This window comes from Mytilus edulis, chromosome 10 (assembly GCF_963676685.1).
Source record: "Mytilus edulis chromosome 10, xbMytEdul2.2, whole genome shotgun sequence".
Taxonomy (NCBI): Eukaryota; Metazoa; Mollusca; class Bivalvia; order Mytilida; family Mytilidae; genus Mytilus; species Mytilus edulis.
Genome location: NC_092353.1, coordinates 11,746,756 through 11,766,484, shown reverse-complemented (window position 1 = coordinate 11,766,484; position 19,729 = coordinate 11,746,756). Strand labels below are relative to the sequence as shown.

Sequence of the window (19,729 nt, the reverse complement as noted above, 5' to 3'; positions counted from 1 at the left end):
TACAAATGATATATTTGCGATATTATATTTATATACATTATTTACTTTATTTTAAATTAGAGACAGCAAGTGTCATAAATTTAATCCAGACAGCCTTTTCATATTGAGTGTTAGATCTTCGAAGGGATAACTTAAACAAATTAGTTGAAGCATTGGCAGTCGTGAAGAACATTAAAATGATATATTTGTCAAAGGAAAATATTATAAAGAAGATCTCAATTAAAAAATATTCAACCATTTCTAGATTTTTTTATCTTTCCCGTTTTAATCTTACTATTTTAAATTACTTTGAAAGAACAATTTTTGCACTTAATCTTCTTTCATTTCAAATTGCATTGCACTGACAATAATAGATAATGATCTATGGCTATTTAACGTTCATTTTCAAAATAATTGCATACTCAGGACGAGACATACTAATATGGTTTATGATTATGAACATTGCTTTGTGCTACACCGAAACGCTAAGGCTGCTTTTTAAGTTTACAGTCTACCCGAGAAAGACCTGTCACCCTATACACAGTCACATTATTCACAGTTATTACACAGTGACAAGTTATTGCTCTTACTTCTTAACGCCGCATGCTTAGCAGAAAGGCATCACATACCAATTTACTACTCTTTGGTTTGAACTGACCGGTTTGAACCCATGATATGAATTGCAACATGCAGTCGAGTCCAGTGCGCTTCCACAAGGCAGCCGATGAAGGCTCCGAGGAAGTCCAAATTGAAAAATACAAACACATGTTATAGGCGTAAGATTTGAAGTTGCCGACTTTTATTCATAATCATAAATACTGTTCGATTTGTGAAAAACAAAAATACGAGTTTAGCAAGACTTAAAGCTGTATCGGTTAACCAATTCGATGCTAATGAATATATATATTAAATTTATATAAAAAAAAAAAAACCAGGGCCTTAAATGCGGACTGGCATGATAGGTGAGAGGTGAGGTGAGGTGAGGTGAGGTTATATTCAATTTATATGGTAACTGATAGTACTAGTACTACAATTAAGAGTCTTTAAAATTTCAAAGATGCTGAACATATACAAGAACATACTTTTTGATGCAACTTACAAACTTGTAAAATCTTGTTGATAATCAAATAGGAATTTGCTTGTGGTCCTGTTTTTATGCCTCATTTTTGGGCATTATGTTGTCTGGTATGTGCGTCCGTCCGTTCGTCCTTTATGTGCATTATGTTTCTGGTGTGCGTCCGTCCGTCCGTTCGTTCGTCCGTTCGTCCCGCTTCAGGTTAAAGTTTTTGGTCGAGGTAGTTTTTTGATGAAATTGAAGTCCAATCAACTTGAAACTTAGTAAACATTGTTCCTTATGATATGATCTTTTTAATTTTAATGCCAAATAAGAGATTTTATCCCATTTTCACGGTCCACTGAACATGGAAAATGATAGTGCGAAGTTCAGGTTTAAGTATTTGGTTAAAGGTTTTGGTCGCGGTAGTTTTTGGTGAAGTTGAAGTCCAATCAACTTGAAACTTAGTAGACATGTTGCCTATGATAATTATGATCTTTCTAATTCTAAAGCCATTGAACCTAGAAGATGCTAGTGCTCGTACTTGGGACATATTCTTGTTTTTTTTTATTGAAAATAAAATCCGTCGGGTTGTATCGACTCTTGGAGAATATCGGTTTTTTTTTTATTAAGTATTAAGGGAATATGAGTTTAAATTTGTTCTTTGGGATATTCGGTCAAAATCTTTCTCCTGCCTTCGTCTAGGGTAATATTTGTTTCCATCATGTGTTTATTCTAAAATAAAAACCTTCACCCGAGCAGTATGTCTATAGTGTCAACTGATATAAAAGTCAACAAATTGTGATATTATATTACTTTTTTTTTATCCGTATCCTATTTCTATTATTTTCTCGAGATATTCAACTGGTCCTTTTTATAAATTGAAACAATTATTTGAAAGAAAGAAAAAAAAAATAACGAAGAAAAACGGGAATGCCCATGACTGCATTATATATATTATATATATACGTGGCCTAGATCTATACAAAAAAATGTTCCCGCGGTAAATTATTGATTTTAGTTATAAAAGAAGATTCAATACTTTTTTTACCCAATGACCCTGTATATGGACCGACAAATATATACAAGCATTTAAACACGTAAAGAAAAATACAAACTTTAATTAAATTAATCTTTTTAAAATTTGATATATTTATATTATAATATTGAGAATTGGTCGGTAGCCGATCGGCGTATTGTGTTGAATTTTTTTTTTTCATAGTCGGAAAGAGTGTAAAATAAAAGTTCGCCTGTAGTAAACTTGATGACTTATATATCAAACTTGAGCGTATGCTAAAAAGATTTTGTTTTGTTTTGTTTTGTTTTGTTTTGTTTTGTTTTGTTTTGTTTTGTTTTGTTTTGTTTTGTTTTGTTTTGTTTTGTTTTGTTGACTTTTATATTTTTATATTGCTTTTTGTGTATTTATATAAAAAAAAAACTTATTGCTCGCCGACTGCAAAGGATGATATAACAAGTCAATATAAAAAAGAAGATGTGGTATGATTGCCAATGAGACAACTATCAATAAAAGACCAAAATGACACAGACATTAACAACTATAGGTCACCGTACGGCCTTTAACAATGAGCAAGCCCATACCGCATAGTCAGCTATAAAAGGCCCGCAAACGAGAAAACTAACGGCCTTATTTATGTAAAAAAAAAAATGAACGAAAAACAAATATGTAACACATAAACAAACGACAACCACTAAATTACAGGCTCCTGACTTAATTGGGACAGGCACATACATAAATAATGTGGCGGGGTTAAACATGTTAGCGGGATCCCAACCCTCCCCCAGCTAACCTGGGACAGTGGTATACATACAGTACAACATAAGAACGAATTCATTACTCATGTTACTGTACCGTGACCTGATACATTGTATTTTTCATCAGCTCTTTCTCATCAGTTTAATTATTGATTTGTTTGTTTTTTTTAGGACTGTCTTTCTTTGTTCAATTTTTGAAATTGTTTTTATTAAGATGTTAGGTTTTTTTATTGGTAATTTCAAAAATTCCGGAAAAGACCATTCCGGTGTCGACTTGTACGTTAGCACACTGACAACTTGTAAACAATATGGCGGCGAAAATGGTCCTACTATATCACACTATATTTAAATTATAGTTTTATTCATTTCTAATACCGTGATGGGTGCCAGTTGTAGTTCAGACCAGACATCAGGGTCTTCAGGTACAAATGATTTACTTACATATGGGCTTCTTTACTTCGAATTAACTTTCTCTCTGTACCTAATTTGGACCAAATTAATAATATGTGTGTTTCCTTTTGAAAAGAATAGGGGGTAGGTACAAAATGTATGTACTGTAGGGATTTTTTTTTATTTTACCATATATTTTTTTTACATTCAGTGTTTGGGATAGACATTCTGACTTAACATTGCCTATTGTAAAGTAGAGGGGTCAGACCTTTATCGGGACACTGGGATCGAGTGTTTTTAAGCTCAGCATTTCAGGATTGATTCTTTCAGGATCTGGGAATTTATTTTTTCGAATTTCAGGATGTTTAGGGGATTTAAATTTCTTTTCATTCAGGACCTCAGGATTTGAAATAATTGCAATTTGTGAAAACAATTGATTACTCACAGCAGAGTAATGATTTAAAATGTCTAAATTTCGACATTGAAAAAAAGTTCAATGCCAATTTTTTTTTTACTACGTCCCTAATAGTAATATAAAATGTAATATGCATTCATAGACATAGAAGAGACCACCCTGGTAAGTTTTTGAATATTTTTTTCTTTAAATATTACAAATGTATATAGTTATGATATAATAATTTATACACAATATTTATTACATGATAATCAAATTAAAAATTAACAACATTACAAACATGACAAACAAGTGAGAAAATCAATACAAAATAAGAACAGTTCTTAAAACAAATAATCATGAATATATAAATATCAAATGCATCAAGTTTTAGACATATGGTATGTTATCTTATTACTTTAAATTGTGCTTACACCATTGTACACTCAAACTTTATTTTTAGTCGTATTAGATATATTTTAAAATTTTAGTATCTATTTCGAACTTTATAAGAATAAATTTCACTCAAATTCAGTATAATTTTTTTCTTTTAATGTGCATTTACATTGAATTTCTATTTTTCTAACTAAAACTTTACATACAAATTATTATTTATTAATTGCCATATCTCTTCACTGAATTAAAAAAAAAATCAGGAAATAACTGATAATTTTCGTGTATCTTTCACGTTTCATTCCCAATCATATGACAGCTTACTGTAAAAATCAGGTGTGGGTATGCATAACCTACATGTACGAAGGCCAAATTGATTTCATTGCAGACTGCAAAGAGGGCACCAAATTAAACTTGGATATATATATACAAAGTAATTTAAACATATCCATACTCTCTCAACAGACCATAAGTGTCAATTATGTGTTAATCTCTTTATGTTATCTGACACATGAATTTTTACAGTAGAAAGTTTGATTGTACAGTTAAGGAAAAAAATAATGAGTAGTATGAAAAAATGACACCAGATGCAGGCAAATGGCAGAGTGTGTGCAAACAAACAGATATTGTAAATTGGGTTATTTTGGTTGTAGTTTAATTTTGGTTTATTTGGTGCCTGCAATGAAAGTGCCAAAATTAAACACACGAAAATAAAGCAGACACTAAATATTGAAACGCCAAAATCAAGTACCAGTATGAAGATATTGTAATGTTAATTGTTGGGGGAAATATCTTATGTTATCATGTCTTCGGTATATTTCCTATCATTCTATACATAGCCAACTTTGCAAATAAATTGGGTACAGTGTTCTAGCCAGGATTTGAAAAGGGCAGGGTGCTAATCAGAAAAAGGGCAATTTTACGCAAAAAAAGCCTTTGAAAAAAGGGCAATTTTTTAACCACATAATTAATTAGCATATAACTCAGGCAATATGGTAAAAGCAAGTTTCAGTTAAAATAAAGCAACTGTTAGCACTACATTTACTGATTGACCTCCCAATATTCAGGTCATTATGCATACAATGTATACCCTCTTTATCAGCTGAAGTCAAAATAATCAATCAAGGGAGTTCTGTCTAATGTTTATATATATTATCATATTAGGTCGGATAATAATTTTAGCAAACCCAAAGATGTAACTAAAACCAAAAATGGAGACTGTAAGAATTTCAGTAAAATATGCTATAAAAATGAATTTCAGCAAAGATTACATTAAAACGCCAAAATCTTTCAACATAATTAGAAATATATCACAATAAAATATCATCTCTCGACCAAAATTGCAAACCTCTTTTGTTTAAGAAAATAAAAACTCAATAAAAACAAAAATTTTATTTGACATACATGTACCCTAATCTTGATACAAGAAAACTTATACGCAAATTTAGAATAAGTGATCATTCATTCGCTATTGAAACTGGAAGATATAAAAAATATTCCGGGCCCTCAAAGTTTTTGTAACATTAAGTGCAAAGTTCTGGATGATGAATCCCATTTCTTTCCATGTAAAATAAATGATGATTTAAGACATGTCTTTTTTAATGATTTAAAAACTCAATACAAAGATTTTTCTGATAATAAAATGAAATTTATACTAAATCCAACCACTAGTCAGCAAGTGAAATCTATGGGGAAGCAACACGATTTGTTGTCAAACATTTTTTATATGTATATGAATTATTTATGACAATTAAGTGTTAATTAACAATGTGTTTGACACCAAAGCTGTCAGGTGAAGCCATGCAATTAATGGGTCACTTAATTTGACAGTTTACACAGCTAGCTGAACTTCCTGGTCATGGAATTACGAATTTGAAAGGCAGAAAAATGCCAAGATTTTCGCAGTAAAAACGGCAGGGCTCCCAAGAAACGGCAGAAAAAAGGCACGGGTGTCAATAAAAAAGGGCGGGTGCTCCACCCTGTTCAAACTTTGTAGCTAGAACACTGGGGTATAATTTAACAAACAACACTATCATGACTATATATACATTTTATTTAATTGTCAATTTTCTAAAATTGTTAAGAAAACACAATATGAATTTTTATTCACATATGACATAAATATGCCCGGCAATTGCTGATTAATTAGACACCGTTATTGTCAATATACATCATGATACATACATTTTAAACAGGTAAATAAGGGCAAATACAAATGATCTCACACACTTCTATTGTTATAAAATTCAACACATCAATTGGGCGAAGCAACAAAATTACACACACAAAATAAAACACCTGCCTTTTGAGTGAGAAGCACCAAAATATCCCGACGCCTAAATTTCCCAATTTACGGTACATGTATATGTACTGGTAAATTGTAATGGTATTCACTGCCTATATTTTATCAAAAATTTTAGTGTCAGAATTAAGATTTTAAATTAATTAAGTTGCACTTTGGCAACATATTATAATACTTAATTATCTTTTAACATGTTTGATATTTATAAGGGATGGCAAAAGATTTGAAATTTACCACTCGGATAATCGGTCATGATACTCGAGTACTCAAGAGTAATCGGATGAATCTTAAACGTCTATTGAAAAGTTTAGATTTATGATGGGATGCAATGTTTTTGTTATTACCTTTCATAAACATATTAACAAAAGACAAACATACTACAAACATAGCTTGTTCCTCTATTTTTTGTGTCAATTAAACAATGAATTACCAACTGCCTTTCTACAAATAACTTATCATACATTTGTACATGTAATGAAAGTGTTGATCCGTGTACAAGCACTGTTAAAAATGTCTCTAATCAGTTGCGTAGGGTTCACAGGTTACCTTGACTTTGTTCTTGTTAAGAAATATGATCTGGTCAACAATTTCAGACGAACGACTGTTGTACTTTCTATTTTTTGTTACAAGTAGTGCACATGAAAACATTCCAACGGAAGGAAAGGATATTGCTGGTACTACTATCATAATATAACAAATAGTAGCTTCAGGATAAAAATATTCATGTTTTTAATTTTATTTATTTATTATTATGAGAGGCTTATTTCAACAAAACTTAAGTGAGTCATTGAAATGTGAAGAGAAATATCTCAAGATGTATAACAGGCAAACAAGTACCTGTCTTCAAGTGTACTAAAACTGTACTCGAGTACTCAGCCTTCCGAGCGAGTACCATAGTACTTGAGTACTCATTGCCATCCCTAATATTTATATAAACTTGATCATAAAATTTTAACAAAGGTATTACGACAACATGCTTCTGTAATTTTATCTTTAATTATCAAATGTATTTTTTTTTCTTCAGGAGGAATTGGTGCTGTTCCGAAGTTGAAAATTGCTGTAGTAGGTAAGTCAGATGGTCAGTCAAGATTTTAAGATCAGATCACTTTTTAGTCACATTAAAATCATATATAGTGTTACAAACTTTCTTTAGACATTTACATTGTACATGACTTGAGTCTTTCATGTAATACATGTACTTAGCATGGGTAGTCATGATACATTTGATTAATATTATTGCTATTCATTTTGTTCATCGCTATTGGACAGTTAACTTTTAAAGTCCTCAGATTTTAACATTTCAGGAAAAACTATAAAGAATGTCAAATTGTTTTATTGTGGGTCTTTGCTGCAGAGACAAATACATGACTGTAAATGTACTTATCTATTTTTGTTTCTGATTGCTCTAAAGATACAAATACATTCTTTCATTTTTAAATTAATTGCAATTCTAGTAAATTTTTAAAGTATCATGAACATAAGAACAAGGCATTTGGTATTAAGTCAATATATATACAAAGAACAGGCTATTATTTGAACTTGGAATTATTTTTAATTATGGAATTTGTTTGATTTCTTGTTATTGAATTTTTTAATAAATTTCATGTTTATTCTACTGAAATGTTCTGTGCTGCGCACAACACTTTCTATTACAAAGAAAATAGTATATTTTCAATAGAATGTACTGTGCCGCGCACAACACTATCTAACCAAAATACATTGTATGAAAAGTGTTATTAACCGCTCAAAAGATTACAATACTAAATAAACATGGAATTTATTAAAAATTGTAAACACAAGAAATTATGCAAATTCCATAATTAAAAATAATTCCAAGTTCAAATAATAGCCTGTTAAAGGTACATGTAGCACCAAAACTAATTACAGAACATTGTCTTTTTAGGAGATAGACAGGTGGGGAAGTCCTGTGTCGTTTCAAGGTACATGAAGAATCAGTTTAGTCCAATGTACATACCTACAAAGAAACCTGTTATTGGTATGTTTTATATTTTTTTTATTATGCCTCACATACAATATTAGTCTTTAATTAGAGGGGCATTATGTTTTCTGGTCAGCTGTGAGTCCGTCTGTTCGTTCATTCGTCAGTCCGTTCGTCCGGCTTCAGGTTAAATTTTTTGTCAAGGTAGTTTTTGATGAAGCTAAAGTCCAATCAACTTGTTCCTTATGATATGATCTTTTTAATTTTAACGCCAAATTAGACTTTTGACCCCAATTCCACAGTCCATTGAACATAGAAAATGAAAGAGAGTTTCAGGTTAAAGTTTTTGGTCAAGGTAGTTTTTGATGAAGTTAAAGTCCAATCAACTTGAAACTTAGTACACATATGCATGTTCCCTATTGTATGATCTTCCTACTTTTAATGCCAAATTAGATTTTTTACCCAATTTCACGGTCATTTGACATGGAAAATGAAAATGCCAGTGGGGCATCAGTGTACTTTGGACACATTCTTGTTTAATATAAAAAATGACATTGTGCTTGATGTGTGAGGCACTCATGCATGTGAAGTGTTATACACAAACAAAATCACTGTTATCATGGTTACCAATGAAAAGAAACTTCAATCTGTTTTGTTTCTGTCATCAGTAAATATATTGACCAAATGTAGATCAATTTAAATGGTTATAAATACTTGACGATTTATTGATAAGGGGTCATTTCAATGAGACAGCAAAACAAAAATTACAAAATCATTTCATAATGCATAAAGAGGATAGCAGAATTCACCAAAAATACTAGACCATAGATCTAGACTACAGCATCAACTGTCTCCTCCTATCATGCCTATACAAATTTACAAACACCATGGAAAATGTTCTAGATACAAAATGTAGCCTGTATTAGTACAGTCACAAAGTGTAGTTGGTTTACTTATAAAAAAGAAGATGTGGTATGATTGCCAATGAGACAACTATCCACAAAAGACCAAAATGACACAGACATTAACAACTATAGGTTACCGTACAGCCTTCAACAATGAGCAAAGCCCATATCGCATAGTCTGCTATAAAAGGCCCCGATAAGACAATGTAAAACAATTCAAACGAGAAAACTAACGGCCTTATTTATGTAAAAAAATGAACGAAAAACAAATGTGTAACACACAAACAAACGTCAACCACTGAATTACAGGCTCCTGACTTGGGACAGGCACATACATAAATAATGTGGCAGGGTTAAACATGTTAGCGGGATCCCCCCCCCCCCCTAACCTGGGACAGTGGTATAACAGTACAACATAAGAACAAACTATAAAAATCAGTTGAAAAGGCTTAACTCATCAGATGGACAAAAATACAAGTGGAATTAACATGTAATACACCTTAAGATATTGGTTTCTTTGTGTTTATTAGTTCAAATTAGTTGCTGTCTCTCTGGATATATACTGACATATGTTTTAATTCAAGAATTTCTATTTATAAAATCTCAAAAGTCTGACAAATTAGTTTTTTAATGTTTAATCCTTGTAAATTGAAACAACATATGATATCTCCTAAAACTTGCATTTCTTATCATTTGTCTCCCCTGTAACATATAAACTGATTGATTTAGGTTTGATTATCCTGCAAAAATACGTTTGCCAACATTTGACATTTTACATAATAGATTTGAATGTTTCTTTATTCTAGTGTGGTTCATGCAAATACTCACATATTAAACTTGCACACAGAAGCAGGGCGACACCTTAGTTCTGTATTATAAAATGAACTTAATTCAGGTAAATTTTTCAGAGAGTTCCGTTCGTAAGATAAATATCCCAGGTCATGCAGTGGTAGCATTAACAGTATGGGATATTCCAGGACAGGAGGATATAGACCTGTATAGTACATACTTCAAAAATCTAGATGCTGCTGTGGGTATGTAATAATGTGATGTGTAATAACAGACAGTGTGAGTGGAAGAATAATAGTTAATGTAGAATGTAACTGTACTTTAATGTTAACAGAAGGAAAGGAAACTCTTGTAAGAAATTCTGAACACTGTAAGTTATCTGATGAGATGAGCATTGTTTGGATCCTTTCACCTGAGAATTTGATTGTTACTTTAACCATATCTTAGTAAATTGCTTGAATTTTTAAGGAACAAAAGAAACTTTTAGAAATATAAAATTTAATATAGTTTGAAAAAAATATATAATCAAAGTTATCTCCCATTGTCCAAGTTTTATCAATTGCTAAAGAAAACACATCTAGGTAACAAAAACTGACAAAAAAGACTCAATATTTTTACAATGGCATTGTTTATATCTTACTAAAATTTTGAGCACCATGAATGGTTTATAACAAATATCTTCTCTTATATAATATACCAGAGAGTCATCTAATGCATTTTGTTAAATTATAACCTCTTAAAAACATTGATACTAATTAAGTTAAAATTCCATTCGACATTTTACTTGGTGTAGTTGCAAAAAAAGTTGTTACCTGAGCTTTGTCACAGAAGTTAATAGACTTGTCAATATTGGGAGCAGTTGACTATCAGTTGAAATTTGTTTTTGTAGGTTAGACTACAAGTATCACAATTACACTTATTTTCCTTTTTAAATGTCATATATCATGGGTAGTAATTTTATTTTTTAGTGATTGTTGATATCAATGATTCTGAAAGTATTGAGATGGCCCCTGTATGGAAGAGGATTGTTGTCAACAATACCTTTGAAACATCCCCTGTTGTTGAAAGCTCAGAAGGAGGCAAAATTGAAACCACAACTATGGAGAAAAAACCTGTTGATCCAGAAACATTTCCTGTTCTGTTGCTTGGCAACAAATTTGATCTGGTAATTATTCTGAATTCTAATATGACGTTCTTCTTTTCCTTTTGGAAACAAAGCCATTTTCTAATTGCAACATTTGTTCTAAAGGTAATTCTAATATGACGTTCTTATTACGCTTTGTAAACAAAGCCGTGTTCTAATGAGCACAAAATATGTTTTGACACATGCGCACAAATTTACTGTTTATATTAAAGTTATTTCCATCGTTATCCTATAAAATATATACTTTCAAGTAGCTTACATAAACTTTTATAATATATGTTATATCAAACAACATATATTTACCCTGCTCGTATTTTTTAAACTTATCAAATATGAAATGTAATGTACAGACTCCTCGGGAGGAAACGGGAAGAGCTAAACATTTTTACGGTATTTTCGTACGCTTCGACCTATAAAAATACTGTATTTGTCCTATTAGAATCGAAATAATTTCTTTATGTCATGCTCTATGCTCATTTTAACATGGGTAGGCATTATAATTGTCGATATTTTACACTGAGCTAACGCTCAGTGTAAAATATCGACAAACGCTCAGTGTAAAATATCGACAAATATAATGCCTACCCATGTTAAAATGAGCATAGAGCATGACATGAAGGAATTATTTCTTAATTTTACAAACATGCTTTCGTTCTTATTTTCTCATTAAAAGTTTGATATTTTATATCATTTTGGCTTCTTTAAATAAAAAGTGTCTGCCTTTTGAAGTTCTAAATTTTCCTATTAGAATTGAAATAATTTTATCATGATCTATGCTCATTTTAACATTTCAACAGGCATATTTGTTTACATTTTATGATCAGATTTTATTTATTGACAATAATAATGCCTACCCATGTTAAAATGAGCATTGAGCATGGCATGAAAGAATTATTTCTTAATTGAAATAAGTCACAAATTATATTAAACATGATAGAAATACTGGTAGTAAGGAATCAATAATAATGTGTTATAATCCACTGATGAATACAAAATAACTTTTAAAAGATTAATGCTTTAGTTTGGTTAACTGATATGACAAAGAACAACTTAAAAAAAACACAAACTAAGTAACCAGATTTTTTACTTTGGATGGAAAAAAATAGTTGAAGTAGTTTTTTGTACTTTTCCCTTTTAACACTTCTTAAGGTCAATAGCAGTCAATAAGAAGATTTATAAACATGATAAAGTTAAAAAAACATTCTTAAAAAGTCACGAAATTATACAAAACTAATACAATAATTGATATTGATTTATAGTTTTCTTCTTCTTTCTTTCAGGTGGAGGAAGATGGATATAAGGAGAAACTAAGACAAATGAAAGCTAGTGGTAATTTATTCTATTTGTATCACGTGTAATATTAAGATGCACTCAAAAGTTTTTGTTAGTAGTGGGAACAAGAGAACAACATTGTGTGATGTGTTGGATGGCATATACAAATGTACCTGATATAGTTTCATTTTTTTTTGGTGTACATAGGTTTTTTTAAAAGAATTTACCAAGTAGAAGTTAAGCAGCATGGAAAATATCATTAAATAATTGTTGTATTGAAATCTTAATGAAGTTCCGAGACCCATCCTGTTTCATACAAAACTTGTTTTTCAGAAAAAGATGAGTCAGGAGCCAAAACAATCTGGAATATAACAGAGGAAGACAAGCCAGAATGTGTTAGACTTATGGACAAAATTAAACAAAAGGCTAATTTTTATGGAAGGTATAGTATTTTTTCATGGGAGAATTGAAAGTAATATTAACAGAAAAAAACAATAAAATGAATTGACAACATATATATCAAAGTAAAGAGATGTGGTATATAAACCAATGAAAGTAAAGAGATGTGGTATATAAACCAATGAAAGTAAAGAGATGTGGTATATAAACCAATGAAAGTAAAGAGATGTGGTATATAAACCAATGAAAGTAAAGAGATGTGGTATATAAACCAATGAAAACTATACATCATAGAAAAAAAAAGAACAAAGATGTATCCAACTACAGAACCTCTTTCAACCTTTAAGAAAAGTAAAGCTGATTTAATAATGTTACCTATTGTTTTAGGTAGACTACAAACTGACTGTTTAGTCTATTTTTTAGTGTTACTGCCTCAGCACAGGATTCTGATGGGACTGTAGCAGAAGGAATTCAGTTCTTACTTAGACGTGTATTACAGACTAAGTATGGCCTTAACAAATGGAAACCTAAAGAAACAAAGAAGGTCAAGGCTAAAAATAAGATTGAGGAGTATGATGGACTTGACATGACAGAAATAGAAATTGTAAGTACTGTGCTGTGATAAGTTTAATTTTTATTATGCGACATGCACTTAGAGGCATTATGTATTTCGGTCTGTGCATTGGTTTGTCTGTTAGTCCATCTGTCCCACTTCAGGTTAAAGTTTTTGGTTAAGGTGGTTTTTGATGCAGTTGAAGTCCAATCAACTTGAAACTTATTACACATGTTCCCTGTGATATGGTCTTTCTAATTTTAGTGCCAAAGTAGACTTTTGACCCCAATTTGATGGTCAACTTTACATACAAAATGATAGTATGTGCAGATGTGTGGGTCATCCATTTTCTAGAGACACATTTTTTAGATAAAGATTGCATGTAATGCAATCAAAACCTTATGGGACTGACTTGATATCTAAATCTTCCAAGGCTTATCACTATCTTTTTGATACACAAAATATAGTGCATTGATCATAACATTCTATATATCCTATCCATGAACATTTACAGAAATTTAACAATGCAATATATGCTCAGATATTCAAGGCACGAAATGATGTTATACTTGTCAAGAAAATTACATAACTTTTTCAAGGTGCAGAAATCTAATATCTGTTCTAAAAACATAAATGATGTCTTTGTTAAAGTCATCTTTAAAAAAAATTGGAGTTATCTTCCTTTGTCTAGAATTGCTGTTAAATCAACTACAACCAATGCAATATTTAATTTACTTCCAAGTGATAAATTTAAGCAATCTTTGCCATTCAGTGCTTACAAATACTTTGATTTATATTGATTTCAGGGTGAAAGCAAAATTCTTCATACATACCTTTAGAAATAATGTTTTACTGATCACATAAATCTATGGCAAAACTACCATAAAATTCACCAAAAATAGTATCCCATTAACATAATAAATGGTAAGGAACTTATCACAATATATAACGTAAGGGTACCCAAATTGCACCGAGTACCCAAATTGCACCTATTTAGAAAAAATTGCAACGGAAATCTTCCTAGAGACTAAACAATTTGTATTTTTATGATTTGATACTATGCACGTCTTTCAACATAGGTAAACATATTTAGATATACACAAAACGTTCACAGTCTTTATCAACAGATGGACTGTTTACTGAAAAAGCAAAATGTACGAAAACGTCACCATGCGACGTCATCAAAACGTCATCTTTTTAAAATTAGCAAATACAATATATTATAAGTATCCATTTCGTAAAATATGAAGAGTAAGCATGGACTAATATCCAATTGTTCAAAATATTTGAAGAATATTAACAAAAGCTCTGTTATTAGACTTTTGACGATGTGAATTTAAGCATGGATGCAATTTGGGTACTCCTCATTACAGAATCATGGATAGTTTGGAGGTTGATTCAAACCCATTTTTTTATGACTCAATATGGATTAAAAATCAAAATGGTGTACCTATACAATAAAGAAGGATAGGGCTACAAAATAAACCCAGTATGGACATTTTTTTTTTATCATAAAACAACGTAGGTGAAAAAACTGTCAAAATAGGTGCAATTTGGGTATCGTCACGTTATAGTGAATAATTAACACACTTAATAACTTGATAGATTCATGGTTCAAAGAAAACTCATGAAAAGTTTACCAAAAGTAATAATGTTCACTTTTTCAGGCTTTCATATATTCATGAGTTTTGAACTCACACAGTGTTGCAGCTCACACAGTGTTGCAGCTAGTGGTTATTTTTTTGGGGGAGAGGATACTTTAAAGTCATCTTAAGATCTATGCTATTGGCAAAAATACTTTTCCAAGAGTTTGTTCATTATAACTTTAATATTCTAAAGTTGTCTTGTCACTAATCTTTGTACTTGATTTTTTAATTCAAATAACCCTTTAAATGCATCTTCACTACATATCACACCTGCCAAGCCTTTTGGTTAATAATTGGTAAATTCAATGCAGTAGAAATTAATCTGTAATTTATATTACATAAAAATGAAACACTGCTTACTGATTTTTGTACTGTTATTTTTACTGATTGAGCAATAGGAAATCAACTGACAGGACACTAGTATTTTACAGTAAGAGTTAATGATGCATATTTTATGTTTCAGTTTGATAGCATATTCAAAGTAGCTGAAATCTCAGTGAAGAAAGTGAAAATGCTAACTGATTACCACAACAAATGTTTGGGGAAATTAAGAGAATCTTGTACCAATGCTGGAATACTAGGAGAAGATGATGCTGCCAGTTTGGAGGATTGTATGATAGCACTAAGGAGGAACATTGGGGAGCAGGCCAAATTAAAGGTAAATCATATTTAAATATTTTTTGCAATACTTATTTTAAAAATATTACAATAGCAAAATGAAAAACATAAAAAAATATTAAAAAGAAAAAGTGGTATGATTGCCAATATGACAAACAGAGACCAAAAGAATAGACAGCTCTCTCACAGGCAAAAATTCTGTTCAATGGATGTTTTGATAATTAGGCTAATTTCAGAATTATACACAGAAATAAGCAAAGACTTTAAGTAAACCTAACTGTATATGCAAGAAGTAGGGAGTATCAAGTGTTATCCTTGACTTTCTGTCCTTCTCTTCCTCCATTTCTTTTTTTCTTCTCATTCTTACATTAAGTTTTCCTAATCCTGAATCTCGTACATAATATTAAAAACAGACAGACACAAATTCCCCCTGTTTAATTGTTAAATATATGAGAAAGTTTCCCTACTTGTAGCTTGTCTTTAATTTTTTTTTTTTATAGAAACGTATATAAAACTCTGGGATTGCATGATTGTTTTTATTTATTAATGACACACTATGTGATTTTGCAATATATACACTTTCTCAATTTACTTTTTAATAACAAGTTTTTTGCAAATGATATTTTAGGTTAAAAAAGATGATGATTTTTGTAAGTTGGATGTTACTTCCAAGGATCCAGACTTTAAACCAGAGAGATACATCAGAATACTATTGAAAATTTATCAGAATGAGGTAATTACTAATACATGAAAGTAAAATCCTAGAGGCATAGTACTTCTTAAAACAATAATAACAAATCAGATACATATCAGATTATATGATAAAAAAAAAATGGTTCCATAGGATATGTTCACACGCAAGCTTACTGTAATAAAGTACCAAGTGATTTTAATTTTATCATTTATTGACTTGTGAAAACTAAATTTAAATAACATTTACCTGTCAAATCCATCAAAGCATTATGGCTTTAAAGTCATATGAAACTTCAATATTCAGGCTTTAAAGTCATATGAAACTTCAATATTCTGGCTTTAAAGTCATATGAAACTTCAATATTCTGGCTTTAAAGTCATATGAAACTTCAATATTCTGGCTTTAACGTCATATGAAACTTCAATATTCTGGCTTTAAAGTCATATAAAACTTCAATAATATTCTGGCTTTAAAGTCATATGAAACTTCAATATCATGGCTTTAAAGTCATATGAAACTTCAATATTCTGGTTTTAAAGTCATATGAAACTTCAATATTCTGGTTTTAACGTCATATGAAACTTCAGTATTCTGGCTTTAAAGTCATATGAAACTTCAATATCATGGCTTTAAATTCATATGAAACTTCAACATTATGGCTTTAAAGTCACATGAAACTTTAATATTCTGGCTTTAAAGTCATATGAAACTTCAATATTTTGGTTTTATAGTCATATGAAACTTCAAATTTAAAACAAAAAAAGTTGAGTATATTTTATATACTTGAATGGATAAGGTTTACTATAAAACAAGTGTACCTGAACTTTCTTGTAAAAAAAAATACTTTATTTTATCCAAATCTTCATAATTGAATTATTGTGTTCCGTACACTAACTCACTGATATTTTCCAGTATACAGTGACCTTTATATTAAAACTTCAGCCAAGGCACATTTTTTTAGGGAAGGTTTAATTAACAAATAGGAATACTTTAAAAATATATAAAAAAATGTATGGCTCTATGAATTCACTTAATTTGATATATGCTCTGTGTTGATTGTTTATCAATGTCACTATCCGTATGTTTCTAATAATTGAATAGTTTTATTTTGAAATTTTATGGACTCTGCAATGTCTCTTTTCTCTTCAATACTGTGACAGTTTGCAAAAGATGAAAATCTATATTTTTTCTATTTATGTAAACAATCATTAGTTAATATTCATGAGTCAGAACTTAAATATGCTTGTTTGATATAATGTAGCAAACCTGGGACTAACTTGGGCCAATACACAAAGTATTAGTCCAAGAGCAAACAGAGTACTTTTGGTAATGTTACCTGAAATATTTAAAAAAAATTATCCAGTTAATTTACCCATTGAAGGCTACATATTTTGATATTAAAAACAATTGGTAAGTTATTCTGTAGATAATAGCCATGTCTTATATATCATTTATCTATCTGTTTCAGTTTGCAGTTGTATGTAAAGCTATTCTGAAAGAATGTCCTGCGATGATTTCGAAACTGAAGGATCAAGATGCAGAGTTGTCTACCCTTTGTGAATCTTCATGGGAAGAGGTAGAGTTGTCCAATGGTATACCCAGGCCTAAAGATGAAGTCAATAAAATATCTGACATTATTGTACAGAACAGGGCCAGAATGCAGCATACCAAATTAGAATCAGCAAAACTAATTGATAAGGTTGAGGATTACAAGAAGAAGATTAAAGCAGCATTCCTTTGGTGAAGCAATTATTGACTGAAAGCAATTCTGTGATCCAAAAGTGTTTGTTTACCTGCAATATTAAGATTTTAAAATGTTTTAAATGTCATTTTTAAGATAGCAGGTATGTTTTAAGACTGCATTTTCTTGTATTTTAATATCATATCGGTTACCCTTGGGTATATATCTTTTGAAACTCCAAATAGGGAAATCTCCTACTGTGGAAGAACATTTAGAAGATGTCTTTTTTATATTTCTTTCTTTAAAGATACAAAATAGTATATCACTTCAAAAGTTTCAATTGTCAAAGAAAAGAGTAAAATAACAAAAATAATGACTCCGGGGAGAATTAAAAAACAAAGATTGTTTTTTTAATCAAATGGCAAAGTCCAAAGTGCTAATCTGCATTTTAAATGTTTGGAAAAAGTTACATTTCTAGATCTTATTCTGGTAATGCCTATGCAAATCAGTATTAAGGTTATAGATATTTTACAAGATTAATAAGATGATAGAGGATTATTGTTTTATTAACATGTGATGCTTTGTCTTCACTCATCTGTATGGAACATTGATGTCTATTATTATGCAGAAACTATTTATTATGTATTTATTATTTTTTTTCTCGATTACTTATAAAATGAATGTTGTAGAACTATTTTTGTACCTGTCATATGATAATCTGTTATTGTAAGAATTTAGTATAATTGTATTGTATGTCAGGTTAATTATGATGATGAAAAATCAAACCTAAACTTTTATCAGAACCACAAAATTTGCAAGAATCAATTAAGTGCAGGATCACTTGTAATGTGAACTAGTAAAATTTGACATGTGCATCTTAAATTTTTTATTGTATAATTAAATTGTTATTGCATAGATATTTTCGAACCATAAGTGTATAAAATTATAAACTTGCAAAGTTTTTTGTGAGGACAATTTTTTTTCATGTTTGGTGGAATGCCATATGACTTTTAATTATTAGTGTCTTCATAATGCCAAAAGAAATTGTAATATGAACTTAGAATTAAAACAGTGATCACAAAACACAATCATTACTTTAAAAAATAACACTCCCAAACCTATTTAATTCCATTTTCATATTTAGACTACATAAGAAAATATAATACATTAATCTTATAATGTCAAGGCATTCATCTTTTGCAAATCAAAATAGTTCAAAAAAAATAATTTACTAATTTTGAATGACATTCCTTTTTATCTTTTTACTAGATGGTTATTTATATATATATTTTTATATTAACAACTTTATACAAGTTAAACTAATAAACTGAAGCTGGTCTTCACATTGAATTCAGTTTTATTGTCTTGCTTTTGGAGAATGTTGCTGTAGTTGTGACATATGTGTCACATGGTAGTGTAAACTTGATTAATAGAGCAATACAAAAGATGCTTATCAATATCTTACTTTTGTTTTAAGTATTCATTTGGTAGTGTCTTTTGCCCTTGACTGCACTCTCATTGTCAAGACGAAACACAATCTACATATAATCAAGAAAATTGTGTATTATTAGCAATGAGACAACTCAACAAGAGACCAAATGACACATAATTTAAAATACAACAATAGTTCACACTAGGGCCTTCAAAAATGAGCAAATCCCATACAGCAGAGTCAATTATAAAAGGCAAAATATATTACAAATGTAAAACAATTCAATAAAAAAATTGAACAGCCTAAATTTTGTAAAAAATAGTAAACAAAAAAAATCAAATATGTACAAAAGGTAACACATTAACAATAACC

General features: G+C 30.2%; 1 protein-coding gene across 1 annotated transcript; it reads left to right on the top strand.

The window, feature by feature from the left end:
- Positions 1–3,069: 3,069 nt before the first annotated feature.
- On the top strand, positions 3,070–19,280 carry LOC139493408 (uncharacterized). Its single transcript, XM_071281791.1, has 11 exons — positions 3,070–3,228; positions 7,310–7,351; positions 8,189–8,281; positions 10,038–10,163; positions 10,887–11,083; positions 12,343–12,391; positions 12,668–12,776; positions 13,157–13,337; positions 15,396–15,590; positions 16,179–16,283; positions 17,713–19,280. Exons 1-11 carry the CDS (start codon positions 3,186–3,188, stop codon positions 17,986–17,988), a joined length of 1,416 nt encoding a protein of 471 aa, XP_071137892.1. The 5' UTR covers positions 3,070–3,185; the 3' UTR covers positions 17,989–19,280.
- Positions 19,281–19,729: the final 449 nt, after the last annotated feature.